A 24184-nucleotide genomic window follows, 5' to 3' on the forward strand; every position below is an offset into this window, starting at 1 on the left:
TTTCGATGTTTCACATGTTGCACACTTTATGATATGTCGCCGGATTATTTAGAAACAAAAACTATTGTTTTACTGAAATTAACTTTCACAAAAGCGATGCTGAAAAAATGATTAATAAGTACTTCTAACATAATTTAAAACGTCCGCCTACAACCATGCTATAATTGGCTCAAGTTTTAAATTTAAAAAATATTGTTACATTTAACATTTTATCCAGGCAACTGGGTTATGCCATTTTGTCGTGACCTGAACGTCTTTATTCAAATAATTTTTATAAATATAGGAGTTTGTCAAGTCTTGTCAATAGCAACGCGCTTGTGCCAGGAACTTACCGTGAAAGCTTTATAAATATTGTGACAAGATGTTAACAAGAGATTAAGGTTATTTTGGTAACGCATGGAACCATAAAGAAGTAGTCCACATATTTTTTTTAAATACAAGAGGCGGCCCTCAGTGCAGTCGAGTATAAACAAAACTCTAGCGAATTTTGTTTTTTGTCTTATAATGCTTCCGCTTTAAAGAAGCATTTGAATTAAGGGTCAAACTTGGTTACTGAGTTGGCGACCCGTATGCGGTTCGACAGTAATACAAAAACACGTATAGTCGTTCGTATAGTGTAGCAACAAGGCTGCTAAAATAAATTGTAGAGCAATCTGAGAATAGTTAAATTAGTTATTGAAGGATTGTCATTTTTAGCTTTACAAAAAAGCCTTTATTTTATGTGTGCAATATAATAACCTTGTAAAAAACGTACAATCCTTTTTATGTATTTAGTATAACTTGGTTGCTTTAGTCGTTCACCAAAAAACACAGAGTTCGCGCAATGTTCACCTTTCCCAGACCTATAAGCTCTACGAAACGCTATTTCTAGATTGCAGCGGCAACGTCGATGTCAGAAGCGTATATGGTTGGAGAGTGATATGGAATAACATATTACCTCTGTGGTGGCGACCAGAAATCGGCTTTGGTTTCTTGACGATTTCCATTCGGCTCAGTGTCCGTTTGATCGAGTGCCTTCCCAGGCCCATCCGCATCCTTGTCATTGTGCGATTGACACCAGCAGCGGCGTAAAAGTCTCGGAAGTGTCTTGTCAGCACGCTTGATAATTACACGCCCTCCGTCGACTGCCGATAACTGGCAATTAAGCGTTTTGCCGCGATGCAGTGACACAAAAAACGTCATCACATTTCCAAGAAGGCTTCGAAATGTTTGACTTTTCTAGAAGCTTAATCTACTCGAGACTCCTTTAAAGTGAACGATACAAGCTTAAAATAAAAATGACCTCCACTTGGCCATACAGCTTGCGGCCCAATTTTGATGTTTTTGTCGCTATTTGAAAATAGGTGAACACTGAACAGTTTTCCCATGATTATCAATCGAATGTTCATGAATGTGAATTTTGTGATTTTCGCCACCTGTTTTAAACGCTAGAATGTTTATAAATGTCCGGCCTTTCGACGAAACCATTGTTTAAGGTTTGATTTAAAGATGGATAGTCAGTTCTAAAATCAATTTTCAAGTCTAGAAAAAATATTTTCCAATCGTTCATGTAGGACTCATAAAACCCATTTGTTTTCAAATCGAAGTACACTTATCTTATTTATCATCTTGTTGTTCCGGTATTCAAAATACATATTGTTCTAAAAATATTATGTTTAATTTTCGTTTTAAAATAAGTTGGTGAAAAAATCATGTTTGTGTCGACACTTTTTATTTTTCGGAAAACATTCCGTCTTATTTGCTTTCATATTACATTTTTTTGTATTTTACGTTGTTCTTACTTGTTGGACAAGTCTGGCTGTCGGGTTGCAAGTAAAATAACCATGGCTATGAACTCGATAGATTTGGGCTTATTTTAATCATGGTGAAAAACGTCAAAACGACTTTTAGCGATAGAGCAACAGCACTAAAGGAGTGAACAGTTAAAATATAGAAAAACAAAAAATACAAATTGAACAAATATATTGGAACAAGGGCAAACGCGGAAGAATAAGCGTGAACGCTTCAAAGCCTCTAACAAAGAAGCGACATTGAACTTGGTGATAAGAAAAACGAGAACTGGCTATCGGAAAAGACAATCGTGGTGCAGATTATAATCGAGCCTGTTTGGGAATTGGGGGCAGGCTTTTGCCGAGCGATTAGTTTGGTCAGAGAAACAAAAAATATTTTGACAGGCCCATATAACCTCCGCCTTACGTGGCGCATGGCATTCAAACATGGTAAAAAAAAACTAGAGGCTATACCGCTTCACCCAAAATAACTTTTGACGGTCAAATGTGAACAATTAGAAAACCCGTTAGGCCAAGTTCGAAATAAACTACCATTTAAGAACCTCCATCGAGTAGTTGTATCACCGACACACGAATAAACAATACATTTACATGAGTCACTCGTATTGAGCACAGGTGCATTCCCAAAAGTTAAAAGAAGCGTGACGGTTACGCGCCAACGCTGACATTGATTAACGATTAGTCACGTGACACCTGTTACTGGCAAATTGTTGCCTGAGATTTCGATTTCATTACTCTCAAATTCAAATGGAACGCCATGGAATCGCGATTTTTACGCCTTTTTATGATCGCATAAACCATCGAAATTAGCAATGCGAAGAGTGGTCAACCTTTGACTATAATTTGCAAAAAAACGCTGGAATATTTAAATGAAATTCGGAATTTCACACTTTATTGCCGTGAATAAATATACAGATGCTTTTGTGGATTGCAATTTGCCGAGGTTCCCCATTTGCTGAACCTTTGGACTAAGAAAGGCCCAACGAAATCTGTTTTTCACGGATTAATATTGTGTCATGCACCTGTAAGGCGGTTGCGATAGCGGTCTGCTTTGTTGTACCAATATGCCAATTTCGTAGGCCAAAACGCGGGGTGGTCGTCTGTCTCACGACTGGCGATATTGGAAAATCAACGATGCGAAAAAATAAGACCAAAACTCTTCGGGTTCACAAATTATTCTTTTGCAGCTTTAGATATTGTCCGTTTATATTATAGGGCATTGAATTGTGGATCAGATCGACTGGCAGACCCGAATACGTGACAAAATATGTTGCTTTGATCTACGACGTAAATCAAATTTATAGTATTCGAATTTGTTTTCGATTTGCAGTGCGAGTTAGTTTTATCCATATATTAACGGGTAAATTGTTGATTTTGGAGTTGTATAGCCCTTACTAGTTTAAGCCACATATTTATATAAAATGCTATCGGCAAAAGTAAAAAAAAAATGGTGATTTGCCGAAACTTCAAAAAACTTCAACTTAAACTGGAGATGTTAAGCGTACTCCAGTGTTGGCGCAAAAATGGCTGCCGTTTGTTGGTGCGGGTCTGCCTGGGTTCGGCTTCCCCCAACGGTCGCTTTGCAATGAAAGGAATACTGACGCTAAACATAACAACAGTGAAACCGGGAAGAATACGTGAAGAAATGGAAGATTATACAACGTTAATTGGCAAATAAACGAAAAACTGTAAAACGTGGTTTAGACAAGATTCGCAACGAGCGACACAAACGCGAAAATATATGTCAGTAAAAATTACATCAAGCGGGTACGTTAGCTTTTGACACCTTTTTAGTCGCATTTTTAACTATTTGTCAGTTTGTGGAAAAAAGAGCAGAACTGGCAATTTCGGCTGTGTGCCTAAGCCAACATATCGGCCTTCTTTTAACTTAGATTTTGGGAATACAAAAATTTTACCAGAATCACAATACATATTACACAGGCCTTCAAATAAGAAACAACTATAACGATAATGCTTCACCGGATGTGGAATCTCAAGATTAGAAGTTATAACTCACATACGCTAATGTTACTACGTTATAACAACAGCGGATTTATAAAAAAAAGACGAAAAATAAAAGTATAATTTTATTTTAAAACAGTGCTAATTATTTAGTGGGGGAAGCACTATGGTAAATTAGACACAGAGTTACGTGTAACTTTAGGGAACAAATATCCATGGCCCATTAACAGATTAAGAGCCCAAAGCGTAAAAAACACTGGAAAATTCAAAATGGACTGTAGTTTAACTAAATATCCCTTCAATACAGAACTTAGAAAAGCACCCTTGCACAAATTGAATTGGCTATGAATGTGCCTTACGGTTAGTTGCATGATTTAGGTGGTGGTACAGAATACGTGAATGGATATAAAAGTTAATCAACTACTAAAAGATTGAGTACAACATTAATTTGTAAAATTTGTGCAAGAATTCTTACTCTGTTGCGGGCGAGGCAGCGAATGAGTCGCAACACACTTTTTTTTTGTAAAAAAACAACCTTTCGAGCAACAATATGATGCCTGTGCAGCACGGGCTTACAGTCAGCAGCGGCATTTCCAGGTGGACATAATCGGCCAGCACATAAGTAAGAAGGCAACCTATCAGCCCACGTTCTGGAGTCGCGCCTGGAGGTTGTGCAGGGCGAAGAGTGACGCGTTCCTCAGGCACATGGCGTCAGGTGCGGGCAGGGGGGTGCGCGCCAGGGCCTCTTGCTGCAGTTGGCTGATCAGTCGCTGTGCCGCCTGTCGTTCGGCCTCGCGCTCCTCCGTAGTTTGACGCCTGAAAAGTTGCGCAGCGTTTTACACAATTGTTCGTCGACCCAGCAGGTATTAATTAGTGTGGTGCTCACATGTGACATACTGGCGATTAATGGTTGGCGTTCGGTATTGGTATATTTTACTGTTTTAAAACCTACACCAAAGCGACCGAAAAAGGAATGAAAAAAATTAAAAGTCTAAGCAGAAAATAATAATCAAGTTTGTTTGCATTCTTAATTTCTATGGTACTGAGCGGACGAATGTGGAGTCCCGCGCTACCTTTCATCTGTAGTGAGCAGTGAGCGCCACTGCAGTTTGCTTTGATCTGTTTGCTTTTACTGGCAAAACAGTTGAAAAAAAGATGGCCTAGAGCAACAACAAACCACTGCGTTATATTTGTCGCTACTCCGGCGCAGCACCGTTTTTGGCTAATTATAGCAAGAAAATTTATACAAATGTGCCATCCAAAAATAAAGATCGTGTGAGATCGCTTATAAATCAAATTCCGAGCAGATTTGTTTTTATAAGAGGCAAGGAGAAACGCCAAGTTTTTCAAGCGCACAGAGTTTAACTTTCCAAGCGCATAGAGTTTAACACGAAAAAATGCAAACGGCTATTCAAGTTTCGCAAGGCCAAAAAATTAGATGGTAAACTTGGATATGTCCATGCACTGTATAACATGTCGGTTTACATTACACTTTCCTGTTGTGTTTTTTTTTAATTCATGTGGTATAAACCAAAGGATTCGCCAAGGTTAAATAATTTGAAAACGCCATGAAAATGTTATGGAGGAACCGACCACGGCAGCCTATATAACGGCCTAAAGAATAGCGGCCTCGATAGAGCAAAGTCAACGCAGGCAAATTTCCCTCAGGAATATCGCCTTAGCCCTCGTTCTCGCAGTTAAAAGCCAGCGTGAAATCCCGATTGGCTTCCCGCTGCAGAGCGAAGGGCACTCTTGCGATTCTGGCGGCGACCAGGCGATCGCGGTCGGAGATAGTGTCCAGCGAACAGCTAAAGGTTATGAAGCCGTTCATCATGGTCGGGCAACTACAGGTGGCACGGATCCACGCCAACAAAGCAAGGCTAAACAATGCGCGACCGGTTTATTTTCGCAGTTGTAGCGTTTATACACTCATCATAATCTGATTTCCCAGCCTGACGGGCGGCATCGGGCTGTGATTGGGCGACGCAAAGCAGCAGGTGTGTTTTGGCGTATCGTAACTGGTGTGAAACGCGCTTGTTGCGGACAGCGCCACACGCAGCTCTGTGTGTACGGTTCTTTGCATGGGTGTTCGACGACGGAACACCGAGGTAAAATACAAAAGGGCGTTTATCGATACCAGCAACGAAGCGTCGAATTTTAATTTTATTTCTAATAGAAGTTGTCTCTGTGCTGGTAGGGGTTCTACGCTTATTAGCAATCTAAAGTTGGTTATACATCAACACTCAATTAGGAGCCAAAATATTAAGGCATTTAACAAAATGCACAAACATCATCATTAATCATCAATAACCTAACAGAAAGTTTCTATTATTGAGTTACGTAACGCAACTGAACTCAAAAAAAATATTAATGAGTTACGTAAACTAAAAAAACACAACTAAAAAAACAGCCAAAATACTGGTCTAGTTGAATTCGCTAGTTCGGGGTCTTAGGCGATTCGACACAGGGTTTAAAAATATGTCTGGTCTTCAACGCAATACGCTACATCATTGCTCGACATCTTATCGCACACCATCACTTTATTAAAGACCCGCTATCTCTTGAAGTGCCCTTACTGGGTCGGCGAAAAACGGTCATGGGCAATTTTACACTGGCAGAGGTTGTTGGCCATTTTAGTGCGAATAACGGAAAGTTTGGGGGTAAACACATCCTGCTGTCTAGACCAGGGTAATTCTGTTAAGTCATCTTTCTCAAACCCTTTTAGAAAATGAGACAATGCAAAGTACATAACGCATCGTCAACTGGTAACGCCAAAATAAAATAGGAAATAGTTTTAAACGCCATAGCAGTGAGGATTTCACACTTGAAAAAAATTTACACGGTTTCATTGTTTCTCATTAAAAGAAATAATATGAATTTTACTAAAAAACATATAGTTTATGTGACAAACAATCTATAACGGATTGCAGAATTAAAAAATTGGTGGTATAAAACCAACCGCAGTCTGCATTAAAGAAAAACTAATTCAGCTTACACCTAAATGCCCTTTGCCGCTTACAAAATATAAAGTACGATGCACAAAACGAATCAAAAATCGATTCACCCATTTTTGCTTGGCTTATACAGCATCAACAAGATAAAGTGCGGCTCAACGAAAAACAATCAAATCCATTATGCGACCGGTCCGCCTCCTATGAGAATCGCGAAATCCCGTCCAAGCCCCGGTCGCATCCATCTCAAACAATAAAGCCTGTTTCGCACAATAGCTGGGAGCCTTCAGCGCCGCCGAAGACAAATTTGGCGTTGAAAACAGCTTTAGCGGGTCTCGGGGGCAAAAACAACAAGTCGCCCCGGGCGCACCTGGACCCTCGGGCCTCAAGGTTTCACAACAGGGGTGGGGAAGGGGTCGGGGTGCGCGAGCGTCGTATCACTCGACACCGCGAGGATGAAGCGCTACGATGCGCACTCCAAGAGATACCGATCTGGGCCTTTGTTTCGCTTCTTCGCCAAGTTGAGGAGATTAAGCAGAACTTTGAAAAGGATACCCACAAACGCCAAGCAATGCCACCAATGTAGTTAAGCGACTGGGAAAGTTTGTAAATGTATAATGTTATGTCCCACATTTTTTTTAAACACAGCTTCTAACTTGAGATACACCTGTGCAGTATATGCGTTTTCGGTTTATAAATAGTTTAGGCTCGGGGTGGAGGGTTAGTCCAGCGGCTAATAAGACGAGCATTTGTTGCTTGTTGAGATTTCAAGGACGATTGGCAACAGGGCATAGAGTTCGCAATAGAAAATAAATCTATTCTGATGTGTGATGTATAAACATGTTGAATACCCAGATTTTCCGAGGTCCACCAATAGAACACAAATCAATGATTCATTCTCAAAATACAGCAAAACTAAACAAACACTTTGTTTGTGTATTTTTTTGAGAAAAAAGAAAATGAATCTTTTTAAAAGCACAGAGAGCAGCATTGCGTTTGTTACTTTTCGAAGTTCGCATCAGTTGTCTCAATACCTATTTAGTTTTTTGGCCATTCAACGTATAACTAATAAAATAGTATCCAGCAGGTAGTCGAACATTTGGTTGGCAACTCTAGTATAATAACAAGTTTTAAATAATGCCAAAGTTATTCCGTGTTTGACGGTTTGTATACCAAAACGTAAAATACCAAAACGTAAAATCATACTAAAACATTGTCAATCACAATAATTATATCGCTTTTCTAACTAAAAAAATACTAATTTAAATATGTAAGGCTTGGCTGGAACTAAATGTATAGATATTAATAAAAATTAACCTAAAAATGTTAAAGCGAGTTCCTGGAGGCTACTGTAGCTCAGCGGAGAGAGCCTATGGACCGTAAACAAAATGGCGCTGCACGCGAAATACTGGTCGTGGCGCGTACAAATTAAGTCGGCATCGGGTTTGCCCCAAAGGAAACGCCGTTCGCTTTGCCTTGATGGGCGGTTTTATTAGAGCGTTGGAACAAAAAACAACTTCAGCAGGAACATAATTGCGCCATGCCTCTTATGCCGTATGCAGCGCGCCAATCTAATCACGTCGGGGACAGACCTAATGCAATCAATTTGCTAATTAGCTTAAAAAGTCATTTCTCGGCGGCAACACGCGACGGACGGATGAGTGGTGTGTTGCGCGACACGCGACATGGCAAAATAACCGCGACGGCCAATATTGGCGTTAGGGGAGGGGCCGGGCAAAGAGCGACGCGCTTCGTTACATTAATTGCGAGCAGGGCAATTTGCCGAAGCCAGAATATAAGCTGTATATGGCTCAGATCGGCGCACACAGGCTGCAAAATTGAAAGGCACCAGAGGCTTATGTTAGGGAGCAGTTGAAGCGGCGGCGATGGTAGCAGCCGTAGCTGTAGCCAGCCCGCCCCTAATCCCAAATGAATTGATTTGCGCCCAGGCACAATGCTGTAGTAGCGTTCACGGTTAATTGTGGAAACTTAATAATAAGCGTGCGGGGCCTGGGCGCCGATCGATCGCTGTTGACGTTTATGCGAGTTTTATTGGCGTTAATGTTCGCGAATTGAATCGGGGCGCGCCGAGCTCGACTCGGCCGCCTTAGGACTGCGGGCATCGATCGTCCCCCCGGCTTAGAAATCGCATTTCATTGTCAATCTCGTCGAGACATTTTCGGCCAATTTTCAAGACTATTACGATAAACGCCAGGCCTCGATTTTCGGCCACAGCGCTCTCAGTCTTTTGTGTAGTTCGACCTAAAGACCGTTGGGTTTTCTGCCCCCATTTTGACAAAACAGCGGTGCCGCCAGCTTTTGAAACGGCCCTTTTTAATTGGTGCCTTTTCGAGAAGAGCTTCGTAGCTGGCTCAAGCGTCCTCTGGATTCGATATTTCGTTTTTCATCAGAGCCAAAGTTCATAATTGCAAATTGGGGCGAGATTAACCGACACGGGAAGAGTGGCTTTCGACTCTGCTTTGGCAGGAAGACGCAATTATGCTTGGAAAGTTTAGATGCGAGTCCGACGTCCAATTAGCAATGGAATTTGTGCACCCGCAGAAAATAGAGATTTCTAATTGCAATTTTTTAATTGGTTTTAAGGAAATTAAGATCACTTTGGTAATGCTAAAACTATATTGGAAGTTTGGTAAATCGATTTTTTTAATTTGGTTGAAAACTAAAATCCACGCGAAAGGTTTTGAGAACTCGACAAATATCACAATGCTGTTTTCGCCATTTGTGAAGTTAAAAAAATACTTTAAGGTTGCTATTAACGTGCTACGGTTGTTTCGAAAGAGAACTATACTATCAGTTTTGCAAAACCGATGAGCGATTCATTTAAAATGTAAGTGCGATTTATTTAAAATTACATTAAAACTAATTCAAAAACAACATGAACCAAGGAAGATTTATTTAAATACTTTTTACACTTAAGCGCATATATCAAGATCCAAAAACCATCTGATTTGAGAGTATTTAATATCATGAATCAAAAAACTTCCAGTGCCCGCCCTATGAAACCTTGAACTGATGCGTCGGAGGACCAATAGATTAATCCCTGTGCCACATGACAAGCCGTGCATGGTTATCCTCGCATCAATCCTCGCCGAATCTCACCGCTAAGCACTTGAACATTGATAATCGCGCCTCGGCCAAATAGCGGCTCGGATCATCGGGCTCGCATAGCAGATCGCTTTGGCAGAGGCGGTTGCTCTCTCATGGGATTTTTACGCGGCCGCGGCGCCTGGCGCTTTCAAGAGCCCGCCGAGAACTTGTGGCGTAAACAAGCCATCAAAGCGACGCGTATTAATGCGATTAACCTAAACTGCGGCGATGGCGATGACGACTTACAAGGCAAGGTGTACGCGTCGAATCGACTTTTGTCGGTTAAAAAAACGGCTGCTGGAGTGCTGTGCGTGACTTTAAGCTGGCTGTAGGAAACGGGCTGCTGCGGATTGGCACTTTACCTTGAAGTGTTGTCCTCGACGGAAAGGTGTTTAAGCTGAAAGGCGGTAAAGCGCTGATTGAAAGCTTTTGTAACTAGGTTGTACGTCGATTTGGTAACATCGTATTACATCCTAAAGAAAATAATCATCACTACAACATATTTGTAACGCTTATTGCGGGATCATTTTAACGGCGAATCTGTAAGAAAATAGATGTCCCTCTATACAGCAGCTATATAAACGGATTTCGGGGGTTGTACTTTGTAACTGCTAGTTTTTTTCACAGTTAATCTAAAAAACCTACATAATATTAGTGCTACTCAACGTATTTCTTACACTTGTTAATAAAATACGTTACCCTTGTTTTAAAAAAATGTAAATTGTCGTATATCACCACAAAACCAAGCTTAGAAATTTATGAAAAACTCATTTTATACAAAATTCGTTTTCTCTATGGTCCGTTGTATCAAAATAGAGTAGTGTTTGTTTTATTAATATTTGTAGTGTTTACACGAATAAGTAAAACTTGGAATATTGGACGAAATATTCTGTATAAGTTATTGTTATTGTAACTATAACAGTTAAACTTTTTACTATATAGCACTATGCATATAGTACATCGAACGACAGCGCAGGCTCGCCGAATATGTCGACAAATAATGCAAGCCGGGCAGGCTAGAAAAACAACTAGCCTTCAGTGAGATTCGAACTTACCACTTCCGGCCACACAGGGGCGCTATTAATATAGGCCTTAGTTAATTACAAACGAAATAACTGAAACGCTCCCTAAACAAAATACAACATTCAAAAACAATATAGCAAAGAGTTATGCATACTCAAAATGAAACCGGCGAAGCACAAATATCTTAACACTATAGTATGACATCACTGTAAAAGTGACATAAATGCAAACAGGGAGGAAACCCGGTGGCGCTGTTTTTATTGCGGACTTGGCACAATATAAAATTTGTCGAATTTTCTTCCGTTATTACGTCCTACAGAAAATGGTGGCTTATAAACTCTCTGTTGGTCCGCAGTTTCCGGCACGCCAATCATCGTAAATGCGAATGGGTCGTAACGCATCGTGTTGGCCAATGCCATATGTCGATCACGTTTAACGCCAGCGACACAGCGTCACAAGAATACTTTGTTTTTGTAAAGACCTGAATTTGACTCGAATTTTGAAACTTTTTGTGATTTGTTTTGACATAGAAAGGTTTAAATAGAAGCCTAATCCTCGTCATATTTGGTGATTAAAATTCAAACTCCGTGGTGAATAACACGTACAACACCTGCGTTACGCGAAACTGGAAGTCATTTATAGTCAATCACTGCAAATATATAGGTTATAGTTTCAAATATATAGGTTATAGACATATTCCTACTCTTGGCAAATTCTGCGGGGTAAAGTAACACATATTAGACAAATATGTTTATCACTTCTATGCTAAAACTATTTTACAACTTCCTAACGAAAAATGAAATGAAACAAAAACAGACTTGGATAGTTTTCAGTGGGCTTGCTCGGGGAAGCCTATACCATGTATTGTAATTCCGTTTAGCGTGGCCGGAAATTATTGTTTTTTTGTAAGATCCTATACTTAACGTTATTTATCGCTATACTCATCAATGTAGTGTTTTAAAAAAATGACAAAACAACTTTCTCGAAACACCATTTTTTAATTTCATATTTAAATGTATTATAGGCCAGGGGTGGGCAAACTGCGGTTATTTTGCTATTACCGTTATTACTATGTTGATTATAACCGTTTTGTTATATTACAATTCTGTGGTTATTGCGGCTGGCCGCCTTGCATTATTTACCATTTTTGTATTGAAATAATTTTGAGGCTCTTTGGTGCTTGTATTTTCGTCAAATGGCTCTTCCGTTGAATACATCTGCCCACCCCTGGTATAGGCCATATGTTTAAAAAAAATATTTTTATAGTTATATATTTTGTACCCAAGGAAAAAAATATTTTTTATAGTTATATATTTCTGTCCTTCTTGCTATGAACACAATGATGTAAACTTTATTCGGAACGGTATATATGCAGTACATATAGACATTTCAGCAAATTGACTGTTAGTTTCAGGCACAACAATACGGAAAACATCCTTATTAGAAACCATAGGATATTGCGTCAATTTAAAATGAGTGTCGCGCTTATTGAAAACAAGTGGACTACTGAAACACACAATTAACATCATACTAGGTTTGTACCCGGAACAGCGTTGTTGTTTTTGTACGAGCGTATAGGAAACATAAAATCTGCCGCATATTTATTTTTGACACGTCGAGCAAGGAACTATAAAACTGTGGAGTTAAAGTGTAAAACCAGTATATAGCCCAGCTATCGTTTTGGAACGTATATACGCACTGCTTACGAAAAGTAAATTTTGTTTAGTGTTACTTTATAATACAAGCATACAAAACTTGACCTTGTAAAGAAAAGGACAAAAAACAATCCGGTAATAATATTTTTTTTATATTTGGCAACACATAAAGTGAAGTGCTTTTTTAAAGATTACTTTTTTTATTCAAAGAAGTTGGTGAATGTGATGGCGTTAACACTTTTCTTTACCGCCATTATTTTCGAAGAGCGCATTATTTAGCAATGCGCAAAATACATACGATTCGGAAAGAACTTAAAACGCGGAGTCGAAATAGATTAGCAAAAGTACACAAAAACCGAACTCGCCTTGAGGTTTGCCAACCCTCCTCAGGGGGCAGCGCGCACAACAATGACCGCTAAGGTGACAGAGGCGTGCTGAATACGCTTTACTGCGAGCGCAAGCTGCCGAGAAGCACGGCGCCAATACACAAGCCCGCCTTGTTTTGACAGACCTCTCTCGAGCAAATTAATAGCTACAAAACGCTTGTCGATACAACCCGGATGTCATAAGTGACTCTCGTTCCGTTTTGGGGACGGTTTCATTTCACCATTTTCCGTTTATTGCAAAAAGGGGGTATAGAGGCGCTATAAATCTGCTTTCCAATTGACGGGTTTATATTCTCCAAACAAACGGTTCGAGTTTTCGTAATATGGCACGAGATTTTACAACCAGAGGAATTGGACCTATATGAAATGTATAAATTCCACACGTGGCTTGGTTGGTATTTGGAGTTAGTACATAGACGATAACCACCTAAATCTGGGCGATAAGTGCAAATGAACTACATTGAAAGAAAATATAGATTTAAACGTTGGGTAATTTGCTGCTTCTTAGGTCAAATAAATTTGAGAATGTCACAAAACCTATTAACAGAAAATAAATATTCTGCCAAAATATTTCTCTTAATAATATAAACGATATATTCCTTTTTAATATTATTATTGTTGTTATCATGTAACGAATATTTAAACGAAACACATCATTTGAAACAAGCAAACGTTCCTGAAAACACCGCTTATTACACGCAGACTTCAACCTTTTGCGCGATTTTAAAAAATGGCGCACGGTTTTGACCTGTAAGTTGGTTAAAATAGTGTTAGGCGTTGGGTAAAATAGATACACTACGAAAATATATGTCGGCTTTAAAAATAAAATCCATTCAAAATCCAACTGTATCCACAAATAGAAGGATTATTTGCATAAAATTATAAAATGTTAAAAGGTTTAGTTTTTTAGCAATGTGGTCATATGCAACTGGAGTTAAAAAGTTGCTCCGTATTTTAGGCTCTGCTGCGATAGCGAGGAACGTTTAATAAACATACACATAATAGCACGTCACCCATTGAAAGAACGACAAGCGTGATCCTTGAGGTATGTAAATTGTTTGAAGGGTATAATCAAATCCTAGGTCGTTTAGGTCGATGATTTAGTAACTGCTAACACGTTAAACACAGGCATAAAAAATGTTGTTTTTGTTTTGTTTGAATCTTAAAAAGTTGCGAAAAAATATCACCTTACATAACTGTTTAAAACTAAATAAAAACTATTATATCGAAATGCTTTGTTTAAATCTTAAAAAGTTGCGTACTGTAAGTAACAAAAAATATTATCTTACTTAACTGTTTAAAATAAAATTAAAACTACTATGGAATGTCGACCTTTTTTCCTACAAGTCCACAGAATATACTGTTTTATGAAGGCAAAGTTGATTACAACAACATAACGATTCATAGCATTTTATTGGGGTATTATGAAGGAAGTGCAACCTCTTTAAACTAAGTGAAGCTCAAAAGAGTGCTGGAAGTTAACTTTCCGTTAAAAGTAAACACGTAAAAAACGGGAGTAGTGGCTAATAGTCAAATTGATGTAAAAATTAAACAGATTTTTCTTTGTTTTAGCAGCTCGTAAAAATTCCTAATAAAGAAAAAGTTTAAATTATATATTTGCAAAAGGCCAAAAGCTTAATGTACCCAAACAAAATTATTTTGTTCGAAAATCAAGCATACAATGAAATAACTTTCGCGTGAAAAACCTGATAAAGACCATGTCCAAGCACGCAAATTCGCATTTACCCGTTTAGGGTGTTTGACTGGTTTAAATATAAGGTATATATGGCTACTCGAACCAGTTTTTTCGTTTATAACATTAAAGCTATATGAATATTTAGCTGATCTTTAAAAATCGCTGAAAATACAGAATTATTCTTAGATGAAGAACTTAATAATGTTTGACAGAAAGGCTGCGAATTTGGAGGCTCGAAATTGACAAGCTTTAGTCAGCATTTTATTTTTGAGGTATTCCATAACAAAAATCGTTGATAGTTTAAAGCAAAGTTGTCAATGTAAGCGTCATTATTTTTTTTATATTTTATTAAAAAGTCAGAGGAATAAAATTCGAGAAGGACGTCTGGGTTAAAGAAGAATAATTATGAAGTTGAGTTAATTGAAATAATGCTCCGTTGACATGTTTAGGCTACCCTATAGTGCGGTGGCTCTCTACATTCTTGGGTATGAATGAAGTTTATTTTGGTGGAAAGGTCCGACAATTTGTAGGCTTTGTCAACAGTTAGAGCAAAGTCTAACACAATGACCCCTAAAATTATTTTCGAAATATTGCGTACTTAAAATCGCATTTAACCTTTACTCGGAGATATGGCCTCAAAAATTGGGGATCCACTGCATTCAGCGTTATACTCTGTTTATCAAACTTTCCAACCCCACACAACAGCACCAGTCGACTACCTGCGGTCATTTATTCGTATAAACAAGCTTTACCTCCACTTGGTCCGTCGGTTCTGGAACCACGTCTTGACTTGCGCGTCGGTCATTTTCAGGTTCTTGGCGAGCGAGGCGCGCTCAGAGCTGGCGAGGTACTTCTGCCGGTGGAAGCGCTTCTCCAGCTCGCAGATCTGGATGCGGCTGAACGAGGTGCGCGGCTTCTTCTTCTTGGGCGGGGTTCGGTTCTGGTAAGGATGCCCGATCCGTCGCGTCACTGCGGCACGAAGCGAGAGACGTTCAGTTTGGGCGCTGACTGGCGAAAAATCGGGAAACGCGCCGGGACTAAAACGGACCATTTCGTGTGTGTGCGACCGGCGGGCTGCCGTCGTGGGCTTCGGGCGTCTCTTTTAAGGGTTTTCTTGGTCATAATTATTTTTACATTAGTTTTCAAGACATTTCTTTCGGCGCATTAATTCAGCAAAACTTTCGTTGCCGATGACCCTTCTCCCTATAAAATTACTATTAAAGACTTCCCTAGGTATTTTGCTAAACTCGATTAAAATGTTTTGATTTACTTTTATTTTTGTGAACTGACATTTATCCATCAAGATATTGATGGCAGCCCCCGAAGGTTGAGTCAGGCAACGACAACAACAGCCAATGTGATATTTTCAGATAAAAAAAGTTTCAACCATTTATTTGCAAATGGCCAAGACCTGTACGCAAACGAAATTATTGTGTTGCAAAATCAAGCGTACAATGAAATAACCTTTCGCGTGTGAAACCTGGTAAAGACCATGTCTAAGCATGCAAATTCGCATTTACCCGTTTTAGGGTGTTTGACTGGTTTCTGTATGGTATATATGGCTACTCAAACCAGTTTTCTAGTTGATAAAATAAAGCTATATGAATAACCAGCTGATCTTTAAAAATCTCTGAAAAAATATACACAAGTATGAACAAGTCGACCAAATTGTATTTAGGAAAAAATATTAATCAGTCGCCGAACATTGTGTTTTTATGAAGTACATTACATTGTGGCACTTACACTTTTTTATTCTGTCAAAAAACGCAACAATTATTTAAAACGGACTGGGAACCTTAGATACCTGGAGCGGATCAAGGGGCTTTCCGAGGCTACCACACATAGACTGTATTTTTTGTTTGCTTTACCTAGATAATTGCAAAAATTTATAGAGTGTTTTATCCCGTTTAGGAAAATATTTTTTTGTAAACAGAATTTTTTTCGCACGCCGCTAGAACGTTTGTTTTCAAAGAAACACTTTCTGAAGAGTTCAACGGCCTATCGTGTTTCTGCAATCTCCTTTGATATATTAGGACAATTGCAGTTGCACATTAGCACACGATTTCGACCAGGAATAGAAAAGTTCTTCACGTTACTTGTATCTTTACGTTATGGCGTAACTTTGTGACATCACTATTGGTTTTATTATAGAACCGTCCATGTTAGCAGGGTTGGATCCAGTGGGGCCACGAAGCCATCCACAACTGTAATTTTTACCTATTTTAACAATAAATAAATAAAAACTAACAATGTAAATGCAAAAAAAAAAAAATCCAAATATGTTTATATGGTAAATGTGTTTATATGGTAAAGATGTTTATATGGCAAATATGTTTATATGGCCCGTTTCCCACAAAGTCGACGAGCTTCTCATTGCGGTATTTTAATAAAAAACACGTGACTTTTTGTGTTTACGTGTTAACGTAACTTGTTACGTCATGTTTGACATAACTTTGTTACGTCATACCTGAAAATCGCGTGATGGCTCCCTATGCAAAAATCCTGGATCCGTGCCTGTTGGATAACAACCATTCGAAAAAACGAAAGGAACGCTAATATTTTTTTAGTGGTGTGAATATTGTGCAGATAATAACGTTTTACTTTCTAAACGTAAACCAATTAAAGTTGGGCCTACTTTTAGTTACAAAGAGCTTAACTGTAGACTTTGATATTTACTTTGACTTAGAGGCACACCCTCTAAGTCCGATGGTCGCCTAGTAGCGTTATTCCAAAATGAGGCAAGGCTAAAAACAGCAATTGCAAAACGAGGTAGCCCCGCCTGAAAATTGATGACATCGCAATCCGTCAAATTCGATAAAACGACACGAACTGACAACCAAAACTAATCCACGGTCTGCGGCCAGTCTCATGTCGGCCGCAATGAAAAATGATACCCGGAATCAAACGGGCAATGAAACCAACAGCAAGGCCTTCCGAAAGCTAAAGTTCGCGTTGGGCGTAACGCAAATAATTGTTGCTAGCGACACCTCGATTGTCGAGAGTTAATCTCATTACTTGTTTCGGGTGAAAGGTAAGTGCTCGCGATGTTGCTTTGCCTTGGGGGTAAACAACCAGCACGACTGTCGCGTTTGTGCCTTTGTTACGAGCGAAGCAATCTTATCGAAATTGTGTCGCAAATATTCTTCGGTAAAAATGTGTTTTTTGCAATGGAAGTAGAAACTGACACTAAGAGAGTGTGTGTTTTCTGGCAATCTTACGAAAAAAATCATGTTAAATTACATTATAATAAATAAATCATTGTTCTTAAATTTTACTCATTGAGTTAGCGAATACCACTTTTTTAATGCAAATGTTCTCTGTGAAGTTGTAGTGCCACTATCAAAGAACAGCAAACCGTTCACAGTGGAAATTGAGCATGAAACAAACCGGAATTGGCAACATTGTTGTTCAGGTCTACGCGCACAAAGGCAGCTATGTAGCTCAAACAGCACTCCTTACATGGCAGAGAGGTATCGAATATACACTTTGCCGCGACATTTTAACGCTGAGCCCAACAAGAGAAAGCGAACTGTTTGCTGAACTGTGAAGGCCTTAACTTGGGCGGCCCGTGTATACTTCGCGCGCGAAGCAAGCAAAAGAAACACTTTAAATTATAAGGGACGTGTAAGGTCTGGCGTTTATCGGCCAGACAATGTTTTGTTTTTTCAACGGTAGGAAGCGGCCCGAAAGCGACTTGCTTTGGCTAGCTGACAAGATCAGCACTGGAAAGGCATTCCTGGGATAAATCCACGGGCGTGGGAAAGCAGCGTGACCATTCAGTTTTTTGCTATTGTACAATATAAGATTAATACTGCAAAGTACACCTGAAACAATAAACTAGATTGGATGCTATTGTGTAGATACAATGTATTTGTCTTTACAAATGTCTTAAACAGTGTTGAATGTTTTAACATCTTAAAAAGACGTCGGAGGAAGACTTAAAAAATGAGAGTTCAATAAACTAATCGGTCGTTTTTATTGTTAACAACCGGCCATTATTTCAAAGCATATATCGCATTATTGTATGTAGATCTTTAACAATGTTGAGTTCCCCCCTTAACTTATTCTGAAATCGGACTGGGTCCTTAACCTGGGACGGATCAAAGGGATTTTCGAGAATACCACATAAAAACTATATTCTTTGCTTGATTTACCCACATAATTGCAAAAACATCGTAGCATGTTTTACCTTGGGTCCTCTGGCAAATTTTTACAAACATTGATGTTGTAAACCAAGAAATATCTGCTATATAAGAAGATTCTTACTTTAGTGTAAGAAGGAATATGGATGCTAAATACGGGATTATTGAATAGCCAAATACTGCGCAAGCAATTGATGCTTTGCAGCAAACGCCCGACAGACCGTAATTTGTGTCATTGTATATTTTATTGAGTTGCCTCTCCAGCAAAGCCGAGTGAGTAAACCGCCAAGCTTGGCGCTCCAACACTGTTAGTCACCACATATCGAGCGCCGTAAATAGCACTAGCAGTGGCATTTTATGAGCCTTATTTTGTAAACATGACTTCATAAGACACGAACTCACACGAAGACGTTAATCCGAGTATTTAAGTGGAAAGATCATTAAAATACATCGCCGCCGAAATTTGCCCGGCGTACAAATTGAACTCTTAATAAGATGATCACCTGTAAATCCTGACATGCCGTTTTGATGTAGCGTTGGCAGCGGCTTTCAGATTAAAATTGTTTCGCCGGGCGACACGGAAAAGCTAAACTCGTACTAGCGTTGACTAAAGTATTACTGTTAACCCGTCTTCGACGTGTCATGATACCTTTTACGGCACCGGAATTAGGGGTAACAAAATGGCGAATATACAAAACGTACACGACCTTGCCTTTGACTATACTGTGACAATTTTGGATATACGAATTTTCATTTAAAATGATAAACATATAAGACGAGCGTTATAATTGCAAGCTCCATTATAAATATCCAATCATTAAAGTTATATACGAAAAACGAAGGTGGTTATGGTGCTTACATTTAACCGAGCTAAAACAAGTGGTACTGGATTTCGATTAAACCATATTTGTAACATTAATACTTAAAATGCCAATTATGGAGTTCACGGAAATGTGCAGCAAAATCACTGATAGCAGTGCAATATTACGGTAATAAAACATATTAAATTAATAACCCGCCACTCGGCATACTAAAGGTAATTATATCAAATGAAGTTTAGAAAAATAAAATGAGAAGGTATGGATGGCTTCAATATCTTCGCCAAGCCAGGCTGTGCACCTTGAATCTATTCCGCTCATTAAACATTTATTGAGGTGCTTGTGCCAAACCACAAGAGAAATAGAGGTATTTCGATTAGCACGACATCTCTGCTTGCCTTATCAAACAATTTTCAGTATGACCCTTTCGATCTCATTAAAATAAGACACAATACACTAATGTAAAAAAAACACTGTAATTAAAACATTAAACAATTTTTTGGTCAAATTTTCTATTTGTATCTAACAAATTGTATACCGCTCCAAGCTGGACCATTAGGTCAATAGACGTAAATTGAAGTCCAAGTAAATTTTAGAAGTCGAATGTTGTTAACAAGCTGAAAACTAAAAAAACACTACTCATTGGTTTTATTTGCTGTATATAAACGGTTGGTTTAGAGGCGTTTTGGGACAAGCATTATATAAGTTTTGTCTGTTCAAAAAGGTCATATATCTAAGTCAGTGTTTCTTAATCAGGTGAATGGTTCATCCTAGGGTGAATCAAATTTTTGCAGGGGTGAACCAACTAAAGGGGGTGAATAAGGGCGAACTGTTAGAAATGGGTGATAGCTTGCGAGCAGGGCGGATATTCCGGGTGTTCAACCTGTTCAGTGAACAGGTGAGAATTTCCAAAAACAAAATCAATTCTAAGTTTTTCATCTTTAATGAGAGAAGGGTGAATGCAATCTGGAGATATATGCAAGGGATGAACAGAACTAAAAAAGTTTAAGAAGCCCTGATCTAAGTCATTGTTTTACAACCTTTAGGGGCCATGGAACACTTAATGCATTGAAGTTCCGGTAACAATTCATTCACTTTAAGATTTTCTTAGTCCGATATCTGGGCATGTTTGGATGATCACAAAATTGATATTTATAGTTACTTTATAAAAAAAATGGTTAAGCTCATTGTGTGTTAAACCAGTGATTTTCGATCGGTATTTTATAAACATTAGTCAAATTAAACCCCTGACGATCTGTCAGGGAACACTAGTATTCGGCGAAACGCAAGTTATCACTGCTCTCTTTACATTTTTAGAACACAAAAAGTTCTTTACACAGTTAGGCATGCTATTACCCAGTGTTGTGAACAAGTCAAGTTGAAATGACTTAGGTCCCAGTCAAGCCTTTTTGAATAAATAACAAGTCAAGTAATAATTAGAGTAAGTCAATTCCAAGTCAAGTCCTTTCAATAAAAAATAAATTAGCATATTAAATTTGGCAAACTCGTCCGATTAGGAGCAATACAACATTCGCAATATACGGCAAGCAAATTATTTTATGTGCAAAAAATTAGGATAAATAAACCAATTTTATATAAAATGCTTAATGAAATCACTTCATTTCAACCCAAGTCATTTGTCCAAAAGACTCAAGTCAAGTTAAGTCATTACAAACAGTGACTTGAGTGCAAGTTAAGTCATGGAGTCATTATTATTTCTGCCAATAAGACAAATATGTAACACTGATTCTCTATAACTTACATGCAATTCTTTCTCTGCGGCTTTCCATCCAGGGAAAGGTGAGAAGAGACGGTCTTTGGAGGCTCCTGGGTGGCATCCGGATCAGACTACCGTTGGCGGCCGACACCGCCGCCGCTGCCGAGTCGGCCGCTGCCATCGCCACAACTTGATGGTTTAACGACGCTTGGGACTGGGCAAGACTGGTGCTGTACGCGGCCGGGCCTGCAAGGCTTCCAACCCCGCGGTGATGCGACGCGGGTAGGCCTCCTGTCAAGATGGCTGCCGCCGTCGCGTAGCCGTTGTAACAGTTTCCGTAGCATTTTGATGCCGAAAAAGCCCCAGCGTAGCCACCAGCGGAATTGTTACTCGCCTTGTCGTGAACGCAGCTACCTGTCGTTGCCGTCATTTCCTCGCCAGTTCTTTTAGCAGCATCACCCTCCTGTTGCTGGTCACGGCCCCCGCCGCTGAAACGACAGTTGCTGTAACTGGAAAAATGGCGGTCGCCCATACCAGGTTGCTGCTTATTACCCAAGCTTGCGTCGTCGACTTGCTGCTGCTCATTTGGGGAGTTTGTTTCTGTTTCTGATGAATTTACCGACTGATAAGGAAAGCAGTTGCCCGAAATCTCTCCCTGCTGGTTGTTTACGACACCATTGGCTTTTGCGTACGCGTTTTCAGCTGTATCGTAACCAGCAGACGTTGGAAACTTATTGGCGGAATAGTTATTTTCCAAGCCAAAGTGGGAACTGTTAAATGTGCTAGAGGGATACTCGTGGCCGTAAATGTTACTGGTTCTATTGCCGTAGCCATGGTAGTATAACGAAGAGTCTCTTATACGGCAACCATTGTAGTATTGACTGTTGTAAAGGTCGTTTCCCCAGTAATTGGCAAACTTTGGGTAAAAGTAGCCGTTTCCGATGCTGTTGTTATTTGACTTGTCACTGCCAGGAACGTTTTTGGCGTCACAATACACATTGTAGTTGTACTGTTCTCGGGTTTCTTCATCCAACGGCGAGCCATCTGAGTTTGGGCTTAAAATTTGATTTATGCTGAACGAAATGTTTTCCTGGCCCTGCAAATGCGGCGGTACGGGCCTGGTTTGGTGCATCCTTACTTTCGTAGATTTTGTTTCTTAATATAAAGAAGCCGTTACCAAATTGATTTAATCATACTTAAACACTAGAGATATCAGTTACAATCTGGAGTTAAATAGGCTTTTAGAGCGTACAGAAAAGGCCATTTCAGGAGTTATGTATTGATCAAAATTTAATCTTTGCTTATTCTGCTTTAATTTGATTTACTGTTTATCATACTACCTATTTAATTAATAAAATACCCCGAGACTTATTTTGGTAGTAACATAACTTGGTACACTCATGTTTTATCTTTTCTAACTGAATTTTAAACAACCTGAATACGTCCTGATTCCTTTATCCTGTTGAAACAGACAACTTCAATGGTTCTACATATGGTAATTTGATTTCTTCTGAGTTCTGAATCAAGATCCTGCATTTTATATCAACATTCTGTTGCGAAACTTTACAGCCAAAAATTTCGGTCACAAAATAACAACAACCGTTCCTCAATGCTACGCTAAACAATATGTCGGCCGGTTTGTCAAAGCGTATGCCAGTAGTATAGCACTTTTTCTCGCAAATCCAGCAGGGCACAGGCCTTCGGGAAGATTTGCTTTTGTGGGAAAAAGGATGGTTTGAATCTCCGGGCAGGAATATAAGACGACATTGACAACCGGTTTATGGTCCTTTCGCCGAAAATGGAATACGGAATCCTGCGTTACATTTGTAGGCCTTATTTATTTCTTATTGAATGCGAATTGATACATGATATAGATTTTATTAAGCACGTTTTTTACCGAAACAAATTCTTGAAATCTTTAAAACATGTTTAACATTTTGCTGTGAAAACCGCTATAATTTTTTAAAGCGCATGATAATAGTAATGGGTGCTTTGGTTTAAATTAAAATTCAATTTAGTCTGACATAGTTTTATATTGCGTGAGGTTTTCCAAAATTAGCTGGAATCTCAAAATTGGAGCAAAAGGCCACATGATAAAGTGCAATTCACAGTCTTCACTCTGACAAAGGCATAGTTTGAATCTTCTGGGAATCGGGGGGCTTCGTTTCAAACATACACAGGCCAAATCCTGACGGTTCAGAAGTTAATCTCTTCCACTGAGCACAATCCAGTCCAAGTTCAAAGACGGGCCGGTGGATACGTCCAGCGCCTAATTCGACGTTTGCACAACATCGGTTTGGTGCTAATGGCGGCCAGGTCGGATTAATTTCGTTCATGTAGCTACACCCCCAATCAGCGCAAAGCCGGGGTTTAGTCGGGGTCGCGTGATAAGCATCTTTTCGCTTCTGTCATCGCGATGGTTAATGAGGCGCAACGTAACATCATCCATGCGCGTCCGTTGTTTTGATTGGAAGATTCCCACCTTATACTAGCGGGACGACTTTTGTTGTCGGGAAAAGTTAGTTGAAGCAGTCTCGATTATGTTGTGGACGATGATCCACTACATCGCGAAAAACTTTAGATTTACCGTTTACCTGCAGTTCAACAAAGGTTTAGTCACCTGTCGCTTCGTAACCATTCATATAATCGAAACACATTTCTCTTAATAGTATCCCTTACTGACAGGAGTACATTATATGAGCAAAATATAAACTTTTGTTGGATTTGACATTTGACGCCATTTTTTTACCTTTAAAGAAAAAATCAATGTTGAAATACAATACCAGGGCCCTTTATATAGATAGGTCGTATAGGATTTCATCTGTAGTCAACTCAAAAATCTAGGCAGAAATCGTCTTGCTGCGTTATATCGCTGACAGGAATATTTTTCATCGTTATTCCACAAATAGGGCTTTTTGTCGAAACGCGGTTTCATC

At 39.2% G+C, this 24184-nt stretch overlaps 1 protein-coding gene across 1 annotated transcript; it reads right to left on the bottom strand.

The window, feature by feature from the left end:
- Nucleotides 1–4390: 4390 nt before the first annotated feature.
- LOC146148008 (uncharacterized) lies at nt 4391–22380 on the bottom strand. The gene is made up of 3 exons (XM_083387982.1): nt 21294–22380; nt 15324–15540; nt 4391–4568 (listed from the first exon to the last, which is right to left on the bottom strand). The coding sequence occupies exons 1-3, from the start codon at nt 22378–22380 to the stop codon at nt 4391–4393; spliced, it is 1482 nt and encodes a 493-aa protein (XP_083244108.1).
- Nucleotides 22381–24184: the final 1804 nt, after the last annotated feature.

This window comes from Ascidiella aspersa, chromosome 4, assembly GCF_963924565.1.
Source record: "Ascidiella aspersa chromosome 4, kaAscAspe10.2, whole genome shotgun sequence".
Classification (NCBI taxonomy): Eukaryota; Metazoa; Chordata; class Ascidiacea; order Phlebobranchia; family Ascidiidae; genus Ascidiella; species Ascidiella aspersa.